The following is an 18,156-nucleotide window of genomic DNA, read 5'->3' as shown; positions in this document are numbered from 1 at the left end:
TATTGCATTACCATGTCCGTGCTATGGTATTTTGTTGTACCCTACCTGGACGGGAAGTCATCATACGTATCAAACATGCCACTAAGATTTCTTATTTGCATTTGAATCATTTGACTGAGTTCTTTTCATCTTGCCTAAGTGATAGGGAGTTCTTTTACACATCAAATAATTTTCAAATAAAAAAATTATTTGCATTTGTTCATGTCTGAATAGTTTGCCTAAGTGATAGGGAGTTCTTTTACACATCAAATAATAAAGATTGTCCGCCCAATTTGGTCTTGTTTCTTTGTGACAATCATTGATTTTCGATCCTGTCATGATACATTCCCGATTCTATATCAAATGTTTTCTGAGTTAAGATTTGAACCAAACGCTTCGAAGTTTGTTTTGTAGTTGCAGTTTCGTGAAGGTTTGATGACGAACATGTTCCCAAGCAGTAGTGTGGTTTGTGGCCATCCTGAAGGGTTGGGGTTCAGATGTTTTAAAGCATGATGCGAATCAGGGCTTGTCCCAGAGGTCACAACGGTAGATTCCAACTATCTGCACATCGATAATTAATGCATGGATAGAATCTCCCTCCTCTCTCTCTATGCAAAAAAAAAAAAGACGCCAATTTTGATATGTTGATAATAGCTTGACCAATATCGCTACGTCAGCTGTCGTTTTTTCACTTTCTTATTTGTGAATATATTTCCTGCACTACAATAATATTAACTTTTAAGGCTTCAAAATTTTTTTTGACCCAGCAAAAGAGGTTTACCGTACTTCGCTTCAACACGGGAACATGTAATAAAGTCGTCTTGAAAAGTAGCTGCCCCACCTCCAACCTGTCTCAGCAAACAGCTGTAATCCTCGAGTTCCATCGTATCTTAAAGAAGGCTGCCTAGCTTTATGTGCATTTCAGTTGCACAATGATGGGAAAAATCTCCGGACGCAATTAATGAATTTGCTATCATTGATCTTTCACAAACGTCTAACCAATGTAACAACTCGCGTTCGGATACGTTAAGCTAGAATAGCATGGATTTCCACGTAGAATTGCTTGTCCCAGCGGGATGTCATATCATATCCTTCAGACGAAAGAAAATTTGTTGCCCTTTATTTAAAGGTCTAAACTCAACCTAAAGAGTGACAGCTGCTTGATTGGTTTCTTCAAGCATGCACGAGATGCCAGACCTCCGAAGTTCAGAGTGTTCATAAATTCCTTTGCCAGTTACAGTGAGCTGAAAACGCCAGACTAACCAAGAAAAAGATTATCTACCAAAAAAAAACAAGAAAAAGGTTGACCTGAAATATCACATACTGCGTTCGGAGCTGAGGAGGCATCTAAAGATTGGCATCCAAGAGATCTGCCAGAGTCCCAAAAGGGCAAACTAGCACTCCAAAAGCCAAGATAGATTTTTTTTTTTTTTGGCACAACAGTTGCTGACGTCAATCTAGTGTGAGTGTAACCAACATAGTGTGAGGTAGATTTTGACTCCATTGAAGACTTGTTCTGTTAGAAACCTACAGCTCTGGGCTCTACCTGCTGGAACTGAAGTAACTAGGAGACAGCACTGTATCCCTGGGTATCACAAGGCATTGCAAGATTCAGTCTTAATATAATATTACAAAACCATAAGTATTGCAACATCCAATTCTCTCTCTCTCTCTCTCTCTCTCTCTCTCTCATTATGCACCGCTTGTAAACCTCTAGGCACAAAACCTTCCAAACAGTTGGGGCACCTTATTCTACTAGGTTTTTGAGAAGGGCGATTCGAGGGCATCTAACAGCATGCATTTTTGTTCCCGTTCACAGTTGTGAGACCTTTTCTTCTGAACAGCAAAGGAGCCCCTCACGTTCGTTTGTCTCTTTATTGCAAAAATTCATGACCGTAAACTTTTGGTCTGATAGTCTATCTTATACAAACACAATCATGTTCATAACAATATTTAGCCCTGAAATAATGCAATCAAAACAGCGATGTTAATAGATTATGATGCCAGTTGCTAGCAATCAGCAACCTGCTTATAACAGAGACATGCACAAGCATGTACACGCCTGCAAACCCACCCAAGCACATGCACATATGCACGCTCATTTGGAAGCCTGCAGGTAATGCCAATGTTGTAAAGGTAGTGTGATGGATCTTGGAATAAAGAAGATGTCAAAAATATATATGAGCTGATCTTGCTTATGCCAGAAGGGTCAATAATGGACGTTGCTTCATACTTAGGCAACCATTAGAAACATCTACACTCTGAAGAGGAATATTGTGTGTATGTATTATATACGTAGTTCCTTTGAATTAAAGTATTGCATTATAGAATATTCTCAGGAATATGATAGGCACTACCAAACAAGATGCATCAAACAGTACATTAACATCATTAAAGAAGATTAGCAAAAAAAAAAAAGAAAAAAATAGTCTGTCATATAACAACAGCGAAATGAATGAATTTCTACTTGTAGTGGGACTAAATCAAGGTTCCACCTTAAGCCCTTTCCTCTTTGCATTTAACAAGAATGGACTGATTATCAATATTAAGGAACATTTACATAGTGTGTGTTATTTATGAATGATACAGTGAACAAATGGGACAAAGATTAGGTTATGCGCTAAATAAGAACCAAGGAGGTATGCTTTGGAAGATCTATTATAAAATTTGAAACGAGCAATCCCAACAAAGCCATAAAACTTGATGACCAAAACATATACCAGCGAGATCATTTTCGCCAGCCATATTGGCTGGAGAAGGATAATGAGATAGAGAAGGATGTGCATAGGAGACAAGTTAAATGGCGGACAACTGTGACAGTCGTGTAACTTTAAGATCAAGGGAATATTCTGGACGAACAAGGTTGGCACTGCTCAATATATCAGCATGGAGAACATAAAGATGCTGAAAGATTAGATAGAGGAAGATGTGCATAGCAGAATCAGAGCAGACAAGTTAAATGGCGGACAGCTGTGACAGTTGCATAACTTTGAGATCAAAGGAATATTCTGGACGAACAAGGTTGACACTGCTCAATATATCAACATGGAGGACATAATGATGGTGCAAGCACTTGTGAACTGGGTGATACCAAAGGGGTCACAACTTTCATCAATTTGAAGGAGGATCTAGGTTCGATTCATGAGAGGTTAATCCACAATATTTGGACCCAGGCACTTTAATCCCTTCCAAGCACATCAGATTAGCATTAGAATGAGAAGAGTGGTGAGGAAGATGTGTTATAACATTAGGAAGGCTATGACCAGGATAAAGTACAAGTTAACCATAGTGTGGGCATAAGTGCATTGATTGAAAGAGAAAGAAAGAGTTGGGCATGATAAAATTTGGATCAAATTTACCAGGCAGTTTCTGAAAAGGTTAGCATTAAACTTTAACTTGAGAAAGTCCTGAAAAGAGTCTATTGGTTACCTATGACCAAAAATTATATGGTTACAAGAAGAAGAAACCCCAAGCCTCAATCAGAGCAATTACAGGAACCACAAGAAACCAAAGGGCCAAGAAACAGAATGAGTGGAGACCTCAACCAGAACATACAAAGGAGAGGTGCCACAGACAACAACAAGAAAGAAAAGGCAAACCATATATATGTCCTCACAAAAGCTGTGGTGGGTGGATACGATCTAATTTCTCAAAGAGTCTATTGTTTACCTACACCCCAAAATTCTATGATTAGAAGAAGAAGACCCCAAACCTCAATCAGAGCAATTACAGGAACCACAAGTAACCAAAGGGCCAAGAAACAGGGTGCACCAGAGACCTCAACCAGCTCATACAAAAGGAAGGTGACACAGACATCAACAAGCAACAAAAGTAAACCATATCTATGTCCTTGCATAACCTGTGGTGGCTGGAACATGATCTAATTAAATATTCTTTCCAAGTTTGAATTCAGTAAGCAACAAAATCTAATTTCACATCTATGCCCATGCAAAATGGGGACAGACATGGTTGATATTATTCTTCTAAATTATAAGCCTGGTATTAAGTCTCAGATGTTTCTTTCCAACAAGTTGAGATTGACCATCATGGCGAAGAGAGAAGGATTTGAAAGCTTACTATGATGAAACACCAGTAAAAGTATAAACAAGCTCTATCTTCAAAATTTAGAACAAGGACAACTATGTTCCTACTAATAATAACTCGTGTTATGACTTGACAATATAGTCTCTCTTTCTCCCAAAAGCTCATAGTGGTTCCCAATATAATGATTCAAACACCTTCATGCAACTAAGAAGCCTGCAAAACTTTCTCAGACTCGATCAAATGCTTATTGTCATTAAAATGAAATGAACGTGCCTATAGGACATGTATATGAGGAGCAGTCAGAAAGAGTGGTATGTTGTTTAGCCATGCATTGGTTGACAAAAGTAACGACAGGCGAAGGAGAAATGCTAGGCCTATCTAGAATTCCTTATAAAACTTTGTTAGGAATTGGTCAACTATTTTGTGAAAACTGTATCTTATGATTAACTAGGTTCACCCTAATTCAGCCAATTGGTATGAATTTGAAGCAGTAGGAAAGCTCACAAAGGGTCTTATGTGAAACCAATTTCACATTGCATGAAGACAACAATAACAATTAGCAATACAATGGACAAATAACACTGAAAAAGCAAACAACATGCCATGGTGCATCCTACCTAAAAGACAATGTCAGACAAACGTGACAGATCATACAAGCGACTCATAAAAGGGCCACTTCTTTTTTCCTTTCCTTTCTTTTTTTCAGAAAAATGGTGGCTGTGAACAGAGATGCTGCACAAAATTCAGCAATAAGTAAAAGAAAGACACTTTTACGTTGATAAGGGAGGAGGGGCAAAAGCCCCCCACCAGCCCTTTGTTAAGCAAATAAAAAGATGCAAGGTAAAGACGGTAAATATAACCTAATAGGATGTTTTCCTTGATACAAAAGCAATCCAGCAGAGACAAACCCAGAATCAGAGAACACAAGAGGCAACGGAGAGGCAGTTTTTTTTCTAGATTTCCGCTTCATCAATCAGTAAACATGACCATAAATATTTTAATACTCACGCATTTCTCACACAAATAATTCACTCAATTTTCAGGCAAAAGGGCCACGGCCACGAGATGGTTCTATATCTGCCGCTCAAACACGGACATCAACATAAGTCTGAAAACCTTACATCTCTCAAGATCAGAAAACTTCCAAAAGAAAGAGCCTTTCCATGATAAGATTTAACTTCTCTTTTTTTTTAAAAAAAAAACACCAATAATAGCACAACAACTTGAACCTTGTAAAATGCTCCAAAAAATGCCAATAGAAGGCCAAAAACTCTTCTAAGTGAAATGATTAGAAAGTGACGAACATCTAACATCTAACAGCTCTTAGCAGGCAATCAAAAATCTCGATAAAATTAAAAAGAGAATCTTAATTCGTATTTAATGGATAAAATCATAAAATCAACCAAGATTCGCACCAGTGAGATGAACAAAGAAAATTTCCTCCAAGGAGAGCGAATAAATCCAAGGGATAAAAATTATAATATGAAAGCATTGAGGAAAAAAAAACCCCACAAGAATCGTATGCGTTAGCGCTCGATCGATGCCTTCCGTTGCCTGGCTTCATCCTGTCTGCCGTCTATGTACACCGCACTCGAGAGGTGAGGAGATCCCGTGGGTTCGGCTCGAGGATCTACGGCGATAGAGGAGGGGGATGTGGGGGCCGATGAGGGGAGGCGCCGCCGCCGGATCCGCGGAGGCCGGTCGAGATCGGGCAGGCGTTTACAGGGTCGAGGACGGAACCCTCCGTTGCCATGGGGAGAGGGGGGAGAGAGAGGGGGAGGGGAAAGGGATCGGGTATTTTTCTGGGGCGTTTTCTGATTTTTTTTATGGTGGGCGTTCCCGCCTCCGAAGTGGGAAGGCGCATGATGTTTCTTTGACTCTGGCTTTCATCATACTTGCGAAAAAAGTTTTACAAGCTTTTTTGAAAAAATAAACCTTTATCATTATTCTAAATAACTGTTCTAACAGACTGTAACGGTTTCAGCCGCCTCGATTATATTCTTGAGATAAATAATATGAAAATAATAATAAAACCATCATTGCACATTACTTCGTATTATAATAATTGCCTGTGAGGGCTATTATTTTTACTTATTCTTTCTTCTAAATAAAATATTTTTAATTTCACATTTCTCCTATAATACTCTTTTTCTGTAAAAAGAAAATATTATTTTATCTAATTAAATATAAAGACAAGGATAATGCCGCTATTTCTCCCTACTAATCATTGTCTCAGAAGTTATTTTAGTATTTTAAATTTGAAAAAGTTACATTTTCACATAAAAATTGATTGGTGTAATTCATAGAATTATTAATAATGGTTTTAATGAGAGGCCATTATAATAGGATAATGTGTTATTTCAAACCTTGGCATTTACGGGTAAAGACAATGAATTATTGGCTCTTTCTTTCTTTTAAGAAAAAAAAAATGTCAAAGAAAAAAAAAGAATATTATGAAGTATCGTGTGGGAATCTTATCTCTCTACATGAAATGTATAATTTACATCATGATTGTTGGTAGAGACAAGGACATTTCTGCTCTAATCATCCCTACAATTTAATCTATTTTCAGATGTATATTTAATAAAGAATAGATAGTTGTGGTCACATGGAATGAAATATTATTATTCTGTAGGATTTCCCACTCTATATCTTCTAAAAGAATATTGTTGGTTGTGATCTTTGTTTGCTAAATGTATTTTTATTATCGACCGATATATTCTTTTGTCTTTTTTCCTCTAGTAAAATCTTAATGAGCAGCAAATTACATTTCAATAAATTATAGATTTTTTGCACCAAAGGAGGTTTAAAGAGGCTCGGAGAAAAGCATAAATATTTGCATTACAATATCATCTATCTAGATCTCTATTGTCAGCATAAGATAGGGATATAAAAACAAAAAAATAGCTGAAGAATTTCAATAAAAGATATGCCTTACGATGTTAGTTGAATGTGCTAGTTTATTGAGTTCATATAAGTTTAATTGACCCTATAATGCAGTTAGCTTATAGGGAGAGGGTAGCACGTCGAAGACCTCTCAAAAAAGCTGTTAATCCAAGGATACGGATAGAGTTGAACTCTACGGGAGAAGCAGCAGCATGAAGCCCAAACCCAAGCCTGGCCTGTGAAATTTTGGGCTCTAGCATCCCATGCACAAGCCATGTGGAAGGGTCTGCTTTCTCAGCCCAACCAAGGTTCTATTGGTCCGAGTCATAGCATGGAAGCGATCAACGATCCATTGTTCCCTGTTTGACTTATCAAACCTTTTTTTTTTTTATTTATTTATTTTGAGGATATGAGTAAAACCGATCGGAGTGCCCAATACACGATCATTTCTGCCCGCATCGAACATTTTCCTGGCGGGGTGGGGGCTGCTACGGGGGTGGGCTTGTCCTTCCTCCCTCTTTTCTCTTTTTTCAAAAAAAAAAAAAATCATTTTTTTTATCCTTTCGACGCACAAAAGGAAAGGTCATCATTATTTTTTTCTTTTTCTTTTATTTTCTTTTTTAAAGCAAATCATTTCTTTGGTTCAAATATGCTGGGGAGTTATGCTTCCAGACTTGTTCCACGACTTCCAGAACCCCGTTCATTTTTTTTTACTTTGCCTCATACTCAATCATTGAGCACTTCACACAAAGATCCATTAACCTCAGATTCAACTATTAAAAACTATTATTATTATTGTTGTTGCCGCTGCTCTTATGATTATTATTATCATCATTATTAAAATTGTTTAAAATTAGGAAAAATTAACATGCGGTCCCTCCATAGACTGGGCTTTAATTTTTAATCCCTGATGACCAAAGTTATAATACCCGGCTCAATAATAATAGTTTTTATAACTCCAAATTCCTACCCACTTTCTTTAATTCTAAAATGACTAGTATACCCCTTTCCACTTTGTTTCCTCTTCCTCTTCGTATCTTCTTCGATCTTTCTATCCCAACTCATCTGCTACACCTACCGCTAAGTAAATATTGAAAAAAAAATACATCATTCGTCCAAGTTTCTACACGAGGGTAGATCATCCGCTTTTTTCTCCTGCAAAGACGCATCTTCCATCTATTTTTTTTTTCTCTGCTTCTGCTGTCCCATTTCGTTTGCACACCAACGGACTGCTAACTTACATTTTTCGTGGGTTCAGGCTAACATTTTCAATTCTAGCCATGTGATTATCTGCGTGTTATAGTTCCATTACAGTTCCATTACTGCAATAGTTCTCGATTCAAATCAGGAGAACTCAACAGTGCTGGTACACAATCGAGGTGTTGATAGAACACTGGATGGATATTTGATTATGAAGGATATTGGATCGTAGGACCATCCATGAGGTTGAGTTCCGCGGTTCTCAAATCTCTTCTCAATCAGAGGGTAGGAATTGAAATAGGGGGAAATGCTTTGCTGGAGTCAAACTGGAAGGAGATGAAAATATAATAGATTGCTTACTGTTGCCGCCAAAATCTTGCTTGATAGAGTTGACTGAACTAGCACACGACAATTTGGTCTGCTCGGTTAGTCTTCTTGGATGATCTGCTCGAACAGAAAGGTCGGCTTGAAGTAGAATACCGTCATAAGTGATATCTTGCCAAAGAATAATAAATTTGCAAAGGAAATACTGATCACTTGGCAATAGTAAATGACCCCAACAAATTGGCAAAAAGACTTGGATTCATTCCAACTCTCAAGATAACTCATATGTAGGATCATTTAATTGCCTTCTTAATTCAAGAAGTTCTTTAGTCCCCACTGACATGGAGGTAGAAATTGGTAAAAGAGAAATCGAAAGAAGTGCAGTTAAGAAATGGAGAGAAAAGGAAAAGATCCAACATTGATAAGAATGTTTATTTGAGTTTTTAATCTTAAGAAATTTCATCTCATTCCGGGCATGTTGTAAGACCTGCAATAAAAGACAATGGAAAACCATTAGCTGGTAGGAAGAAAAACATTTATGTGCTTTCCTTTAAAATGCAAAAAGAGGAGAGTGGATAACAAGTCTCTTATGACTACAAAATCTCCTGATTTCAATTACCAAGTCAATGTTATAGCTGCCCTTATTATCATGCATGTTTTATAAGTACTTGAATCAGACAGGATGGTCACATCCTCTTGGCACATCCTTAATACGTCTTTATAAATAGTTATTTCCATGTTGCATACACTTATTCTATGATGCACATAGTTATATCCACCCAAGGCGCACTTATGCTGTGTATTATGGTACATTAAGTATATACCATGGTATATTAATTATGTATTGCGATATATTAAGTATGTATTGTGATATATTAAATGTGTACACATATTTAGTAATTGCGTACAGGGGGTATTAACTATGTACATGTGTATTGTGGTATATTAATTATGTACTATGATATATTAAGTGTGTACAATGGTATATTAAATGTAGGCACATATTTAATAACTGTGTATTGGAGATATTAACTGTGTACTATGTTATATTAATTATGTACTGTAGTATATTAAGTGTGTACTATGGTGTATTAACTGTGTATTGTGTGATATATTAAGTGTGTACATATATTAAGTAACTGTGTACTATGTTATAATAACTGTATACTATAACATATTACGTGTGTACTATGGTATATTAATTATGTATTGTGGTATATTAAGTATATACATGTATCTAGTACCTATGTGCATGGGAATATTAACTATGTACTTTGTTATATTAAGTGTATATACATATCTAGTAACTATGTACCGTATTATATTAACTATGTACTGTAGTATATTAAATATGTATTATGGTATATTAACTGTATACTATAATATATTAAGTGTATACTAAAGATTATACTTACATCACTACAAGAAAATTAGGCATTAGCGACGTTTTTTTTGGCCATTAGCGACGCTTTTAAGCGTCGGTAAAAACCATCCTGACGCTATCCCAAGCGTCGGTAAAGCGTCGCCTATGCTACAGTGGATAAAATATTTTCCGACGCTTTCAAAAGCGTCGGTCATTAGCGACGCTTTTTAGCATCGGTAACGTACAATTTAGCGACGCATAAAAGCGTCGCTAATTGCAATTTAGAGACGCGTTTTAGCATCGGTAACTAGCGACGCTTTAAAGCGTCGTTAAAGTCAAACCTACCGACGCTTTAAAGCGTCGGTAATAGATAACGTCCGTGATTTTAACGACGCTTTAAAGCGTCGTTAGAGTATAATTTTTTTAAAAAAAAATTTAATTTTTTTTTTAAAACTCTGTTTACTAAATCAAAGGCATTCACACTAAACGATATTATACTCATAGCACAATCAAACATATTTATCAAAACATTCATATTGTCAAATTACATTCATACTGTCAATTTACATTTGCAATGTACTTCGAAAAGCATAAAAAAATACATATAAAACTCCAAAATAAAAGCTTCAGGGATCAATGGGGTCACCATTTCTACGCGCAGATGAAGTATCAGGAACCTGTAATAAAAAAACCTTAAGAAGTTAAGAATACAAAATTTATTAAGCTCTTCAAAAAAATATGATACTTATTTATATGCATGTTGAAGGAAGGACTTAAGAAGGCTGGCCTTTGATGGATTTCATGCTGGGGCACTACATGGATGTTGATACAAATTGCATATTGTCTGTATATGCAGCCTACACATTGTATATGCACTATGGAGTCCTTGACTGCTTGCATGCCATAGCCATAGCCATAGCAAAAATAAGATTCCTGGTCTTCTAAGAAGAACTAGGAGGGAAATGTGAACGGCGATCTACTTGGAAAGAATATGCATATGATATACATAAATATGAATAATTCTAATATTGAAAGCAACAACAGCAGAAGTATCATAAATTATCAGATACTCAACGTGACAAAATCAGTTAAATATCCAGCAATTGCTTATAAAACAAGATTACATGGTACTAAAGCCAACCTTTCCTCAGTAAAAGGTCGCTTGCTTCCCTTCTTCTCATGACCATTACCATTGGCAATCTCCTACAAGATATTATGAGAAACAAACATTAAAACTAATACCTGACTCAGAAAAATATCAATGATTACCGCATAAGATAATAACCTTACCATACCCTCCTTCCACTTGATAGTCGTACCGGTTATATTAGCCACTCCTTCCTCAGTGAAGGAATAAGTCTTCACAAGCTTTGTGTCTTCAAAATATGGGTTAGGAGAGAAGTTCTATACATTACAAACACCCAGTCAATTGATTAAAGATAATAAATCACAAGAATATACTTATTCATAGCAACAGAATGGCTATTTCGTCAAAAACAAACAACATCTCACAAATATAATGGAGTAGCCTGACTTCAAATCTTGACAATCTTCAACGTCCAATGAAACCAAATACTTGAAAATCTGCATCAAAGGAACTTTATTAACACAAGCACCTGGAAATCTATAATGGGTTCCAAGTAATACCAGACATCAGATAAATCCAGAAGAAGCTGACAAAGGTCCTAAAATGATATCTCTAATTGATATAGTTAATATATTTATTCTGGATGGAGTAACAATTTCCACCACACTTAGTTTGAACACAGCATGTTTCAAAAATAACAGCATGCATACCTTTTGGTCTTCCTCTGTCAGAAGATTGCTAAGAGCAGGATGACTCAGGAACTAAAGAGTTAAGCATTACACACAGAAATACAAAAAAGAAAAACTATTAGATGAGAATGTTCCAAAAAAGAGGTTGTAGCTTAAATATATAATTACTAAAAAAAGAGAGATTACGAACCGCAGTTAACCAAAAGTCTGGAATGGATTGGATGATCTCATTCCGTTTAATGTAGACAGGTCTTCGAATCTCATTATATTTCCGTTCCACCTCCAAAACTTTATCACTTGCTTCCTCATTAACCTACAGTCATGAATGAGATGAGCATATGGCAGACACAGGCAACAGGCCGACAACTTTAGGAACTTAAAACTGTCCATAGTCCTAAACAAGTAAGCCAAATCCATTGAGGTTCAATGAGAATAACAGCACACACAAACAACAAAAACAATGAGCAATTCATCCATTGATGCAGTTCGCACTTCTTACTTACCCAAACTAAGAACATATTAACTCTATGGTCTGGGAATGTAAATCCATTAACCCATGTACCTTGTTCAAGCTCAGGCAAAGAAATGGAAGGCCATATATTTGGTCGACAGTATGATGGGTACCTAGATGATAGAGTCCAATTGAAGTGATCAATAAACATAAGAGAACACATGTAAACATATGATTATAGATAAAGTCATAGTACTAAGAAGCAATTTCCTTGAAAAAAAAGAAGACAAGGAAAAGGCACAGTAGCATTGAATGTAATGAATCAGCTTGTAAAGCTGTTCTGCATGACAATCATGATTGCCATGTTGGAGATGATATGAAGCAAAGCACAAGCTGAAAAATTTTGGCCATAGAGTATTACTATATTATTAAGGATTGCCTACCTTTCGACTTCTTTTTTTATTTAATCCTGCAGCAATCAGACAGCCCCCCACCAAAAAAAAAGAAATACTATGCTAGTAAAAAAGAAATTTCTACTTAAATCGTGGTAGAGATTATGTTGGACAGAAACTCTACTACAAACAATTTTGGTGAGCCTTAAAATTCTACAAATAAAAATTCAGAACACTTTGTGCGGTAGCTGGTTTGGCCATTCTCTTCGCCAACATTGAGAAAGACAAAAAACCATATGACATGCCTAAAACTTGACTGCAAGGCTCACATGTCAGTCAAAGGCCTAGCCATTGTTCACTCATGAAACTGATCTAGTTCTCAGATCACATGAAGAACATGTAAGCCACATTATTGGTGCAAACATAAGGATAAAAAGACACCATATGTGTAAAGCCCTGTCAACATACGAGTATGTGTTGGGCAAAAAATCTCCTACAAATCTCCATTCAATGTTCCATATCACCAGTGAGTTATCAAATCAGAGTTCAAAACATTCAGTAATGCTTTAAACAAGATAATAACGGAAGGCACAATTTCAGTGAAAAATAAGCAAAAAGAGCTCAGTCAGCTAAATAAAGAAGCAGAACAATAGATCGAGTAACACAAATGGTGGGAAGGAGGAAAATACAAGAGAACAATCTTGTTATCTATTAATCATGAGCTTGTAACACAATTTTTCCCACCCAAAACAATTAAACCTCAAAAGCACACCAAAAGAGCAGAGGAAAGACCTTCAAGCAATAACAATGCAATGGACCAATTTCGGTCAATAAAAAGCAACAAAAGAAAAGGTTAACTCCAAGAAAAAGAGAATTACATAGAATTAGATGAGAGACATCCAAGGCCATACTTTATCCTCGGATTCTAGTGACAACAGCAAGAAGTAAATGAAGAAAATCCCAGGAATTAAGGAAGAATATAGCTATCCACCAAAAAGCATTAACACAAAATAGACAAGGTACAACTATAAATCCAAATTTTATAGATTATGAAAAAAAAATGTAATGATTTAGACGAAATATTCTGAAAGACTCTGGAGATGCAATGATAGAACAAAAACCTTGGTCCTCACCTCCGCCTCGTCTCCGTCGGAGGAGGAGGGCAACGAAGCTGAGGACGGCGCCGACGACGACGAGGTTTTCCTCTCGGAGGAGGATCTTGAGCGCGAAACCGGCGATGTCGGCGGTGATCCGACGGCCGTCGGCGACGAGCGCCCGTCGGGGCTTTCCGGCGAAGGCGAGCAGCACGAGGATCGTGATCCAGTGACCAACGTGGCCGGCACCGCCACAGCCAGCGCCGCCCCCATGGAGAGCAGGCCGAAGACCCCTCCGTAGAGCATGGAGGCGTAGAGGGCCTTCCAGCCGGCGGCGGCGCGGGAGGAGGCGGAGGCGGCCGCCGAGTTGTACCAGGAGCGGATGGAGAGGAGGAGGTTCCAGGAGGAGGAGAGGAGGAGGGAGTAGACGACGAGGAAGAGGAAGACCCACGTCCGCCGCTTGCTCAACGCCCGCATCAGCAGCGACTCCCCCCATCGCGACGACGGAGAGCGCTCGGCGGAGGAGAATGGATGAGATCGGTGAAAAGGGTTGAGAAGAGAGGGAGTCGGTCGGCGTGAGATGGGGATTTAGGGCTTTAGAGGGAGGGGGTCTGCGGGAGGAATGAAGTCCGACGACGCTTAAAGCGTCGTCGTGTTCTCCGTTATGCCGACGCATAAAAGCGTCGGTGATTAAATATTCCGACGTTTATAAGCGTCGGTAATGCACCCAGACGCCGACGCAAAAAAAAGCGTCGCTGGAAGCTTTTTTACTGGTTACTGTCCCCAAAAAAAAATCGCGTCGGTGTTCTCCTTTTCTTTAAGCTGTAGTTATTGGCTCAACTCTGTAGACCATCACTTCCAAACAATTGCATTATGTAATATTTGCACATGTTCAACATTTTGTTACATATCAGAGCTAATTTATTATGGAGTTTATATGGGAATAAGATTACCATTTTATTGTATATTCATTTTATATGCATGGTTGATTAATTGACATGCGAAACTTGTACACCCATGACCCATAAATGACATTTCTTCAAAAAGGCTTGGATCCCTCAGTGAAATGGTTAGTTTTGACAAATAGCCAAGAATACCTCGAATCCTTTGTACAGCCAGGTTATGTATCACTATAGATAAGCTTGGTATTAAGATATTTTCAATCACCCACAAAGAACTCATAAATGGCTTTGTCCACTTCAATTGTGCTACAAGCTGGTTCCTTTTTTAACTTGTTACACCTTCATCATCTCCCTCGCCTTCCTTGCATCAACAAGTGAATGTAACAAGAGCTATCAAAAAGACCCAGCTACCCTCTCTGCCAACTCAACATCCCCATGTTCCCTACAAGCACTCAAAAGAGACCTCCAAAGCACCGATGCATCCTTGACTGGCCCTCTTCTTAAGAGCTCCTTGGCCTCCTCCAAAAGCCCAGCTCGACGAAGCAAATCAACCATGCATATATCCATAATGCTCTAATCTCTAGTTCAATTCCATACACTCGAGCGGTCGAGCCGTATCATCGAAAATCCAGCATCTTTCGTTCAACAATCCCTCATGGCTACAAGCAGAGAGCATATTCACAAAAGTCACTCCATTGCGCACCAAACCATTTCTTGGCATCCCCTCAAATAGCCTCAATGCATGCTCCCCAAAGCCATGGCTACTTAAACCATCTCTCATTGCGTTAATTCCATGTAATAACATCCTTCTTAGAAGTGCCACTAAACCCCTGCAAAATTTTCTCTATGCTTCCACACTTTAAATACATGTCGACAAGCACAGTCGCTAAAAATCCCTTGATTTCAATTCCATTCTTATCAACATAAGCTCGAATCCACTCGCCCTATCCACGAGCTCCAACTCGAGCACATGCTGACAACACATAATTATCGGGTCATGTGGGGGAGCGGAGCATCCGATAGAGGAGATGGAGGGCGGGCGCCGAGTCCCACGCATGGGCATGGGCCCGGATCATAGAGTGCCAGGCAAATGAGGTGGGGGCGGGGAGGCAGGCAAAGAGGGAGTCGGTGTAAGCAAGAGCTAAGGGCTTGTCGACAGCGACAATGGAGGAGAGAAGTTGAGCGCCGGCGGTCGGAGAGCGAATCAGACCCTCTCTAGACAAATAATTTCCAAAGTAATAACTACCTCACTTTCTTAGTGGCTAATGCCAATAGTTCTATGGACCGGCAAATACACAGTCAGTCAACGGGGGCTTTCTATTATAGTGGAGTCTGAGGGACCGGCAATTAACTTTCTGAAAAATTTATTCTGCAACCACATACAACCTAGAGAATGTGTTCCCCGCTCAGTTCTTCTTCTTCCCCACCCCTATCCCCCAACCCTTTCAAGAGTAACCTCTTTAGTCAATATTCTTCCCCCCTCACTTTATCCAAACCCTCCACTCTCCACTGACACCTTTGTATCGCCACTTTGTATGCAGCCTTCCATGTCCGAGAAACCGTGTGAGGGTGTACATTCGGGTGCTCTGAGAGATGGGTGTCAAGAATCTCACCTCTAATCGATCACGAGAAGCCATGCAGCCTGCCTGCTGGACCTCCCATGTTAACGGCTCAATTTTTTGGTTGACTGAGTCGGACCGCGTAGAACAAGGGGATAAGGTTCCCGTGGTTCTCCTCCTTATCTCTTTGGCGTGGCTAGACTTCCAAACTCTTTTATGCTCACTGGCATTTGTAGAAGACGAGGTGGAGTCGTTGAAAAGAACTTCGAAAACGAGGCTCCCATCCTTTTCTCGTCCTCCTTCTTATCTCTTTTGCTTGGCTGGAGACTTCCAAACTCTTTTATGCTCACCGGCATTTGTAGAAGGACGCGGGAGAGTCATTGGAAAAAACTTCAACGACGCGGCTCCCATCCTTTTCTCGTCCTCGTTCCTCTCTCTTTCGTCAGGCTAGACTTCCAAACTCTTTTATGCTCACCGGCATTTGTAGAAGGACGTGGAGGAGCCGTTGAAAAGAACTTGACGCGGCTCCCATCCTTTTCTCGTCCTCCTTGTTATCTCTTTTGCCTGGCTAGACTTCTAGACTCTTTTATGCTCACCATCCCACTCCAAAAATTGAAGACCGGCTTTCCTAGAGCTTCCACTGCAACAAAAAATCATATATTTAATAAAAAATTGTTATTAGAAAAAATAATTTTAATATAAAAATTTTTTGTTGATGAAAAAAATTATCATGATACTCATCAGAAAAAATGCATCGTCAAAGATATATGACGATCATAAAAATATTTTGCTAACAAAATATATTAATTATTATAAAAAATATACTCATCACAAAATAATAAAGTATTTCATGGCAATAGTTTCTGACACAAGAAATTGACAATTTTATCATGATATAATATTTCATCACCAAAAATAATCTCTGGCGATGTAAATAAATTCCTCATCAGAGAGATTATATTTTAGTGATAATATTATTCATCATAAAAAGTAAAAAAAAATTGTCGGTAAAGGATATTCTTTGTCACTTAAAATTATCTATGGTGAATAAACAAACTCATCATCAAAAAGATTATATTTTGTGATAATATCGTTTATCACAAAAAGTAAGAAAATTTTATCACTAAAAGATTAGATAATTCTCCACATTATAAAAATATGCTCATTTCAAATATATTATGGTAATTTATATTTTAATAATTAGTTATTTTCATTTAAAGTTCAATCCTCTTCCTTTTGACAAAAAAAGATTAACTTATTTTATTCTTTGTAATATTTTGAAACATTTTGTTTAAAATATTTTGAAGTACCAGTAATTCACATATTTCAATATTTTTTACATATGTTTTAAAGTTATTTAAAAATACATAATTCATGATTATTTTTATTCATGCTATAATTAAAAAATAATAATGATATTTAATATAGAAAATTTTAATACTTTGAATAGTTCAAATCCTTCAATTCTGGATCCAAGATGTTAATAGTTTAATTTTTAATATATTTTTAATTCAAAACAGGTTAGAACAGTTATCCAAACTTTACTTGAATCGGATTCAATATAAGTTTAATATTTAAATCTTAGATTATTATCTAATTACTATAATTTTTGGTACCATATTTATGCTGACAAAACTTTTTTATGAATATAATTTTTGCTACTAAAAAAATTAGTGATATTAATGAGGTGATAAACCTAAGTTTTTGTCAATATTAGTGATGTAATTTTATTGCCACCAATAACGGTTATAGATAATTAATTTCCATATATTTTGAATGATAATTACAATGATATTTAGTGATATAATAGCTTTTATCAGAAATTATGCGTTGTTAGTGACAACAATTATGGTATGGTTAAAAATCTTCATGCAAACTTTTTCTCAAAACTACGCAAAATTTGTATCATATTTGTAATGATGAAATTTTTCTATGACAATAAGTTTCATTGCTAAAAATTTACAACATTAGTTTGGTGACCTATTGTCATGAAATTTGTAATCATTGGTGCCATTGTTATTTTTGTCACGAATGGTAGTCATAGCTAACTTCTAAATTTTTAAAATAAAACAAAAATAGATGACGAGAAATGTAGGTCACCAAAAGCATAAATATTTAGTGACCGACGATATTTCATATCAAAATTTACGAATTTTTAGTGATGATAAACTTTGTCACAATATAGT

General features: G+C 37.3%; 2 protein-coding genes and 1 long non-coding RNA gene across 4 annotated transcripts; all 3 read right to left on the bottom strand.

The window, feature by feature from the left end:
- Positions 1-1,463: 1,463 nt before the first annotated feature.
- Positions 1,464-5,860, bottom strand: LOC120112397. The gene is made up of 2 exons (XR_005513934.1): positions 5,536-5,860; positions 1,464-1,938 (listed from the first exon to the last, which is right to left on the bottom strand). It is a non-coding gene; the product is annotated as an uncharacterized LOC120112397 (long non-coding RNA).
- Positions 5,861-10,297: 4,437 nt separating this feature from the next.
- On the bottom strand, positions 10,298-12,455 carry LOC120112396 (NAP1-related protein 2-like). 2 transcript variants are annotated; one of them, XM_039131682.1, is made up of 7 exons: positions 12,135-12,445; positions 11,763-11,885; positions 11,594-11,644; positions 11,309-11,380; positions 11,087-11,200; positions 10,938-10,999; positions 10,298-10,473 (listed from the first exon to the last, which is right to left on the bottom strand). In XM_039131682.1, exons 1-7 carry the CDS (start codon positions 12,252-12,254, stop codon positions 10,347-10,349), a joined length of 669 nt encoding a protein of 222 aa, XP_038987610.1. In that variant the 5' UTR covers positions 12,255-12,445; the 3' UTR covers positions 10,298-10,346. The 2 variants fall into 2 exon arrangements, with proteins under 2 accessions (XP_038987610.1, XP_038987611.1); XM_039131683.1 differs by having other exon boundaries at positions 10,376-10,473; positions 11,082-11,200; positions 12,135-12,455.
- Positions 12,456-13,485: 1,030 nt separating this feature from the next.
- LOC120112537 (putative protein TPRXL) lies at positions 13,486-14,111 on the bottom strand. Its single transcript, XM_039132106.1, has one exon. It carries the CDS (start codon positions 13,984-13,986, stop codon positions 13,486-13,488), a length of 501 nt encoding a protein of 166 aa, XP_038988034.1. The 5' UTR covers positions 13,987-14,111.
- Between the last annotated feature and the right edge of the window lie 4,045 nt (positions 14,112-18,156).

This window comes from Phoenix dactylifera, chromosome 11 (genome assembly GCF_009389715.1).
Source record: "Phoenix dactylifera cultivar Barhee BC4 chromosome 11, palm_55x_up_171113_PBpolish2nd_filt_p, whole genome shotgun sequence".
NCBI classification, from domain to species: Eukaryota; Viridiplantae; Streptophyta; class Magnoliopsida; order Arecales; family Arecaceae; genus Phoenix; species Phoenix dactylifera.
Note: the sequence above shows the minus strand (reverse complement) of the source record. Positions and strands in the feature narration are given on the sequence as shown.

Bases quoted from the DNA above. Each gene is read 5' to 3' on its own strand.
- LOC120112396 (XM_039131682.1), bottom strand. From the start codon at position 12,254: ATGTTTACATGTGTTCTCTTATGTTTATTGATCACTTCAATTGGACTC. The intron at 11,645-11,762 runs GTTCGTAATCTC...TTAACTCTTTAG, and splicing joins CAGACTTTTGGTTAACTGCG to TTCCTGAGTCATCCTGCTCT. The intron at 11,000-11,086 runs GTAAGGTTATTA...AATATCTTGTAG, and splicing joins TCAAGTGGAAGGAGGGTATG to GAGATTGCCAATGGTAATGG.
- LOC120112537 (XM_039132106.1), bottom strand. From the start codon at position 13,986: ATGCGGGCGTTGAGCAAGCGGCGGACGTGGGTCTTCCTCTTCCTCGTC.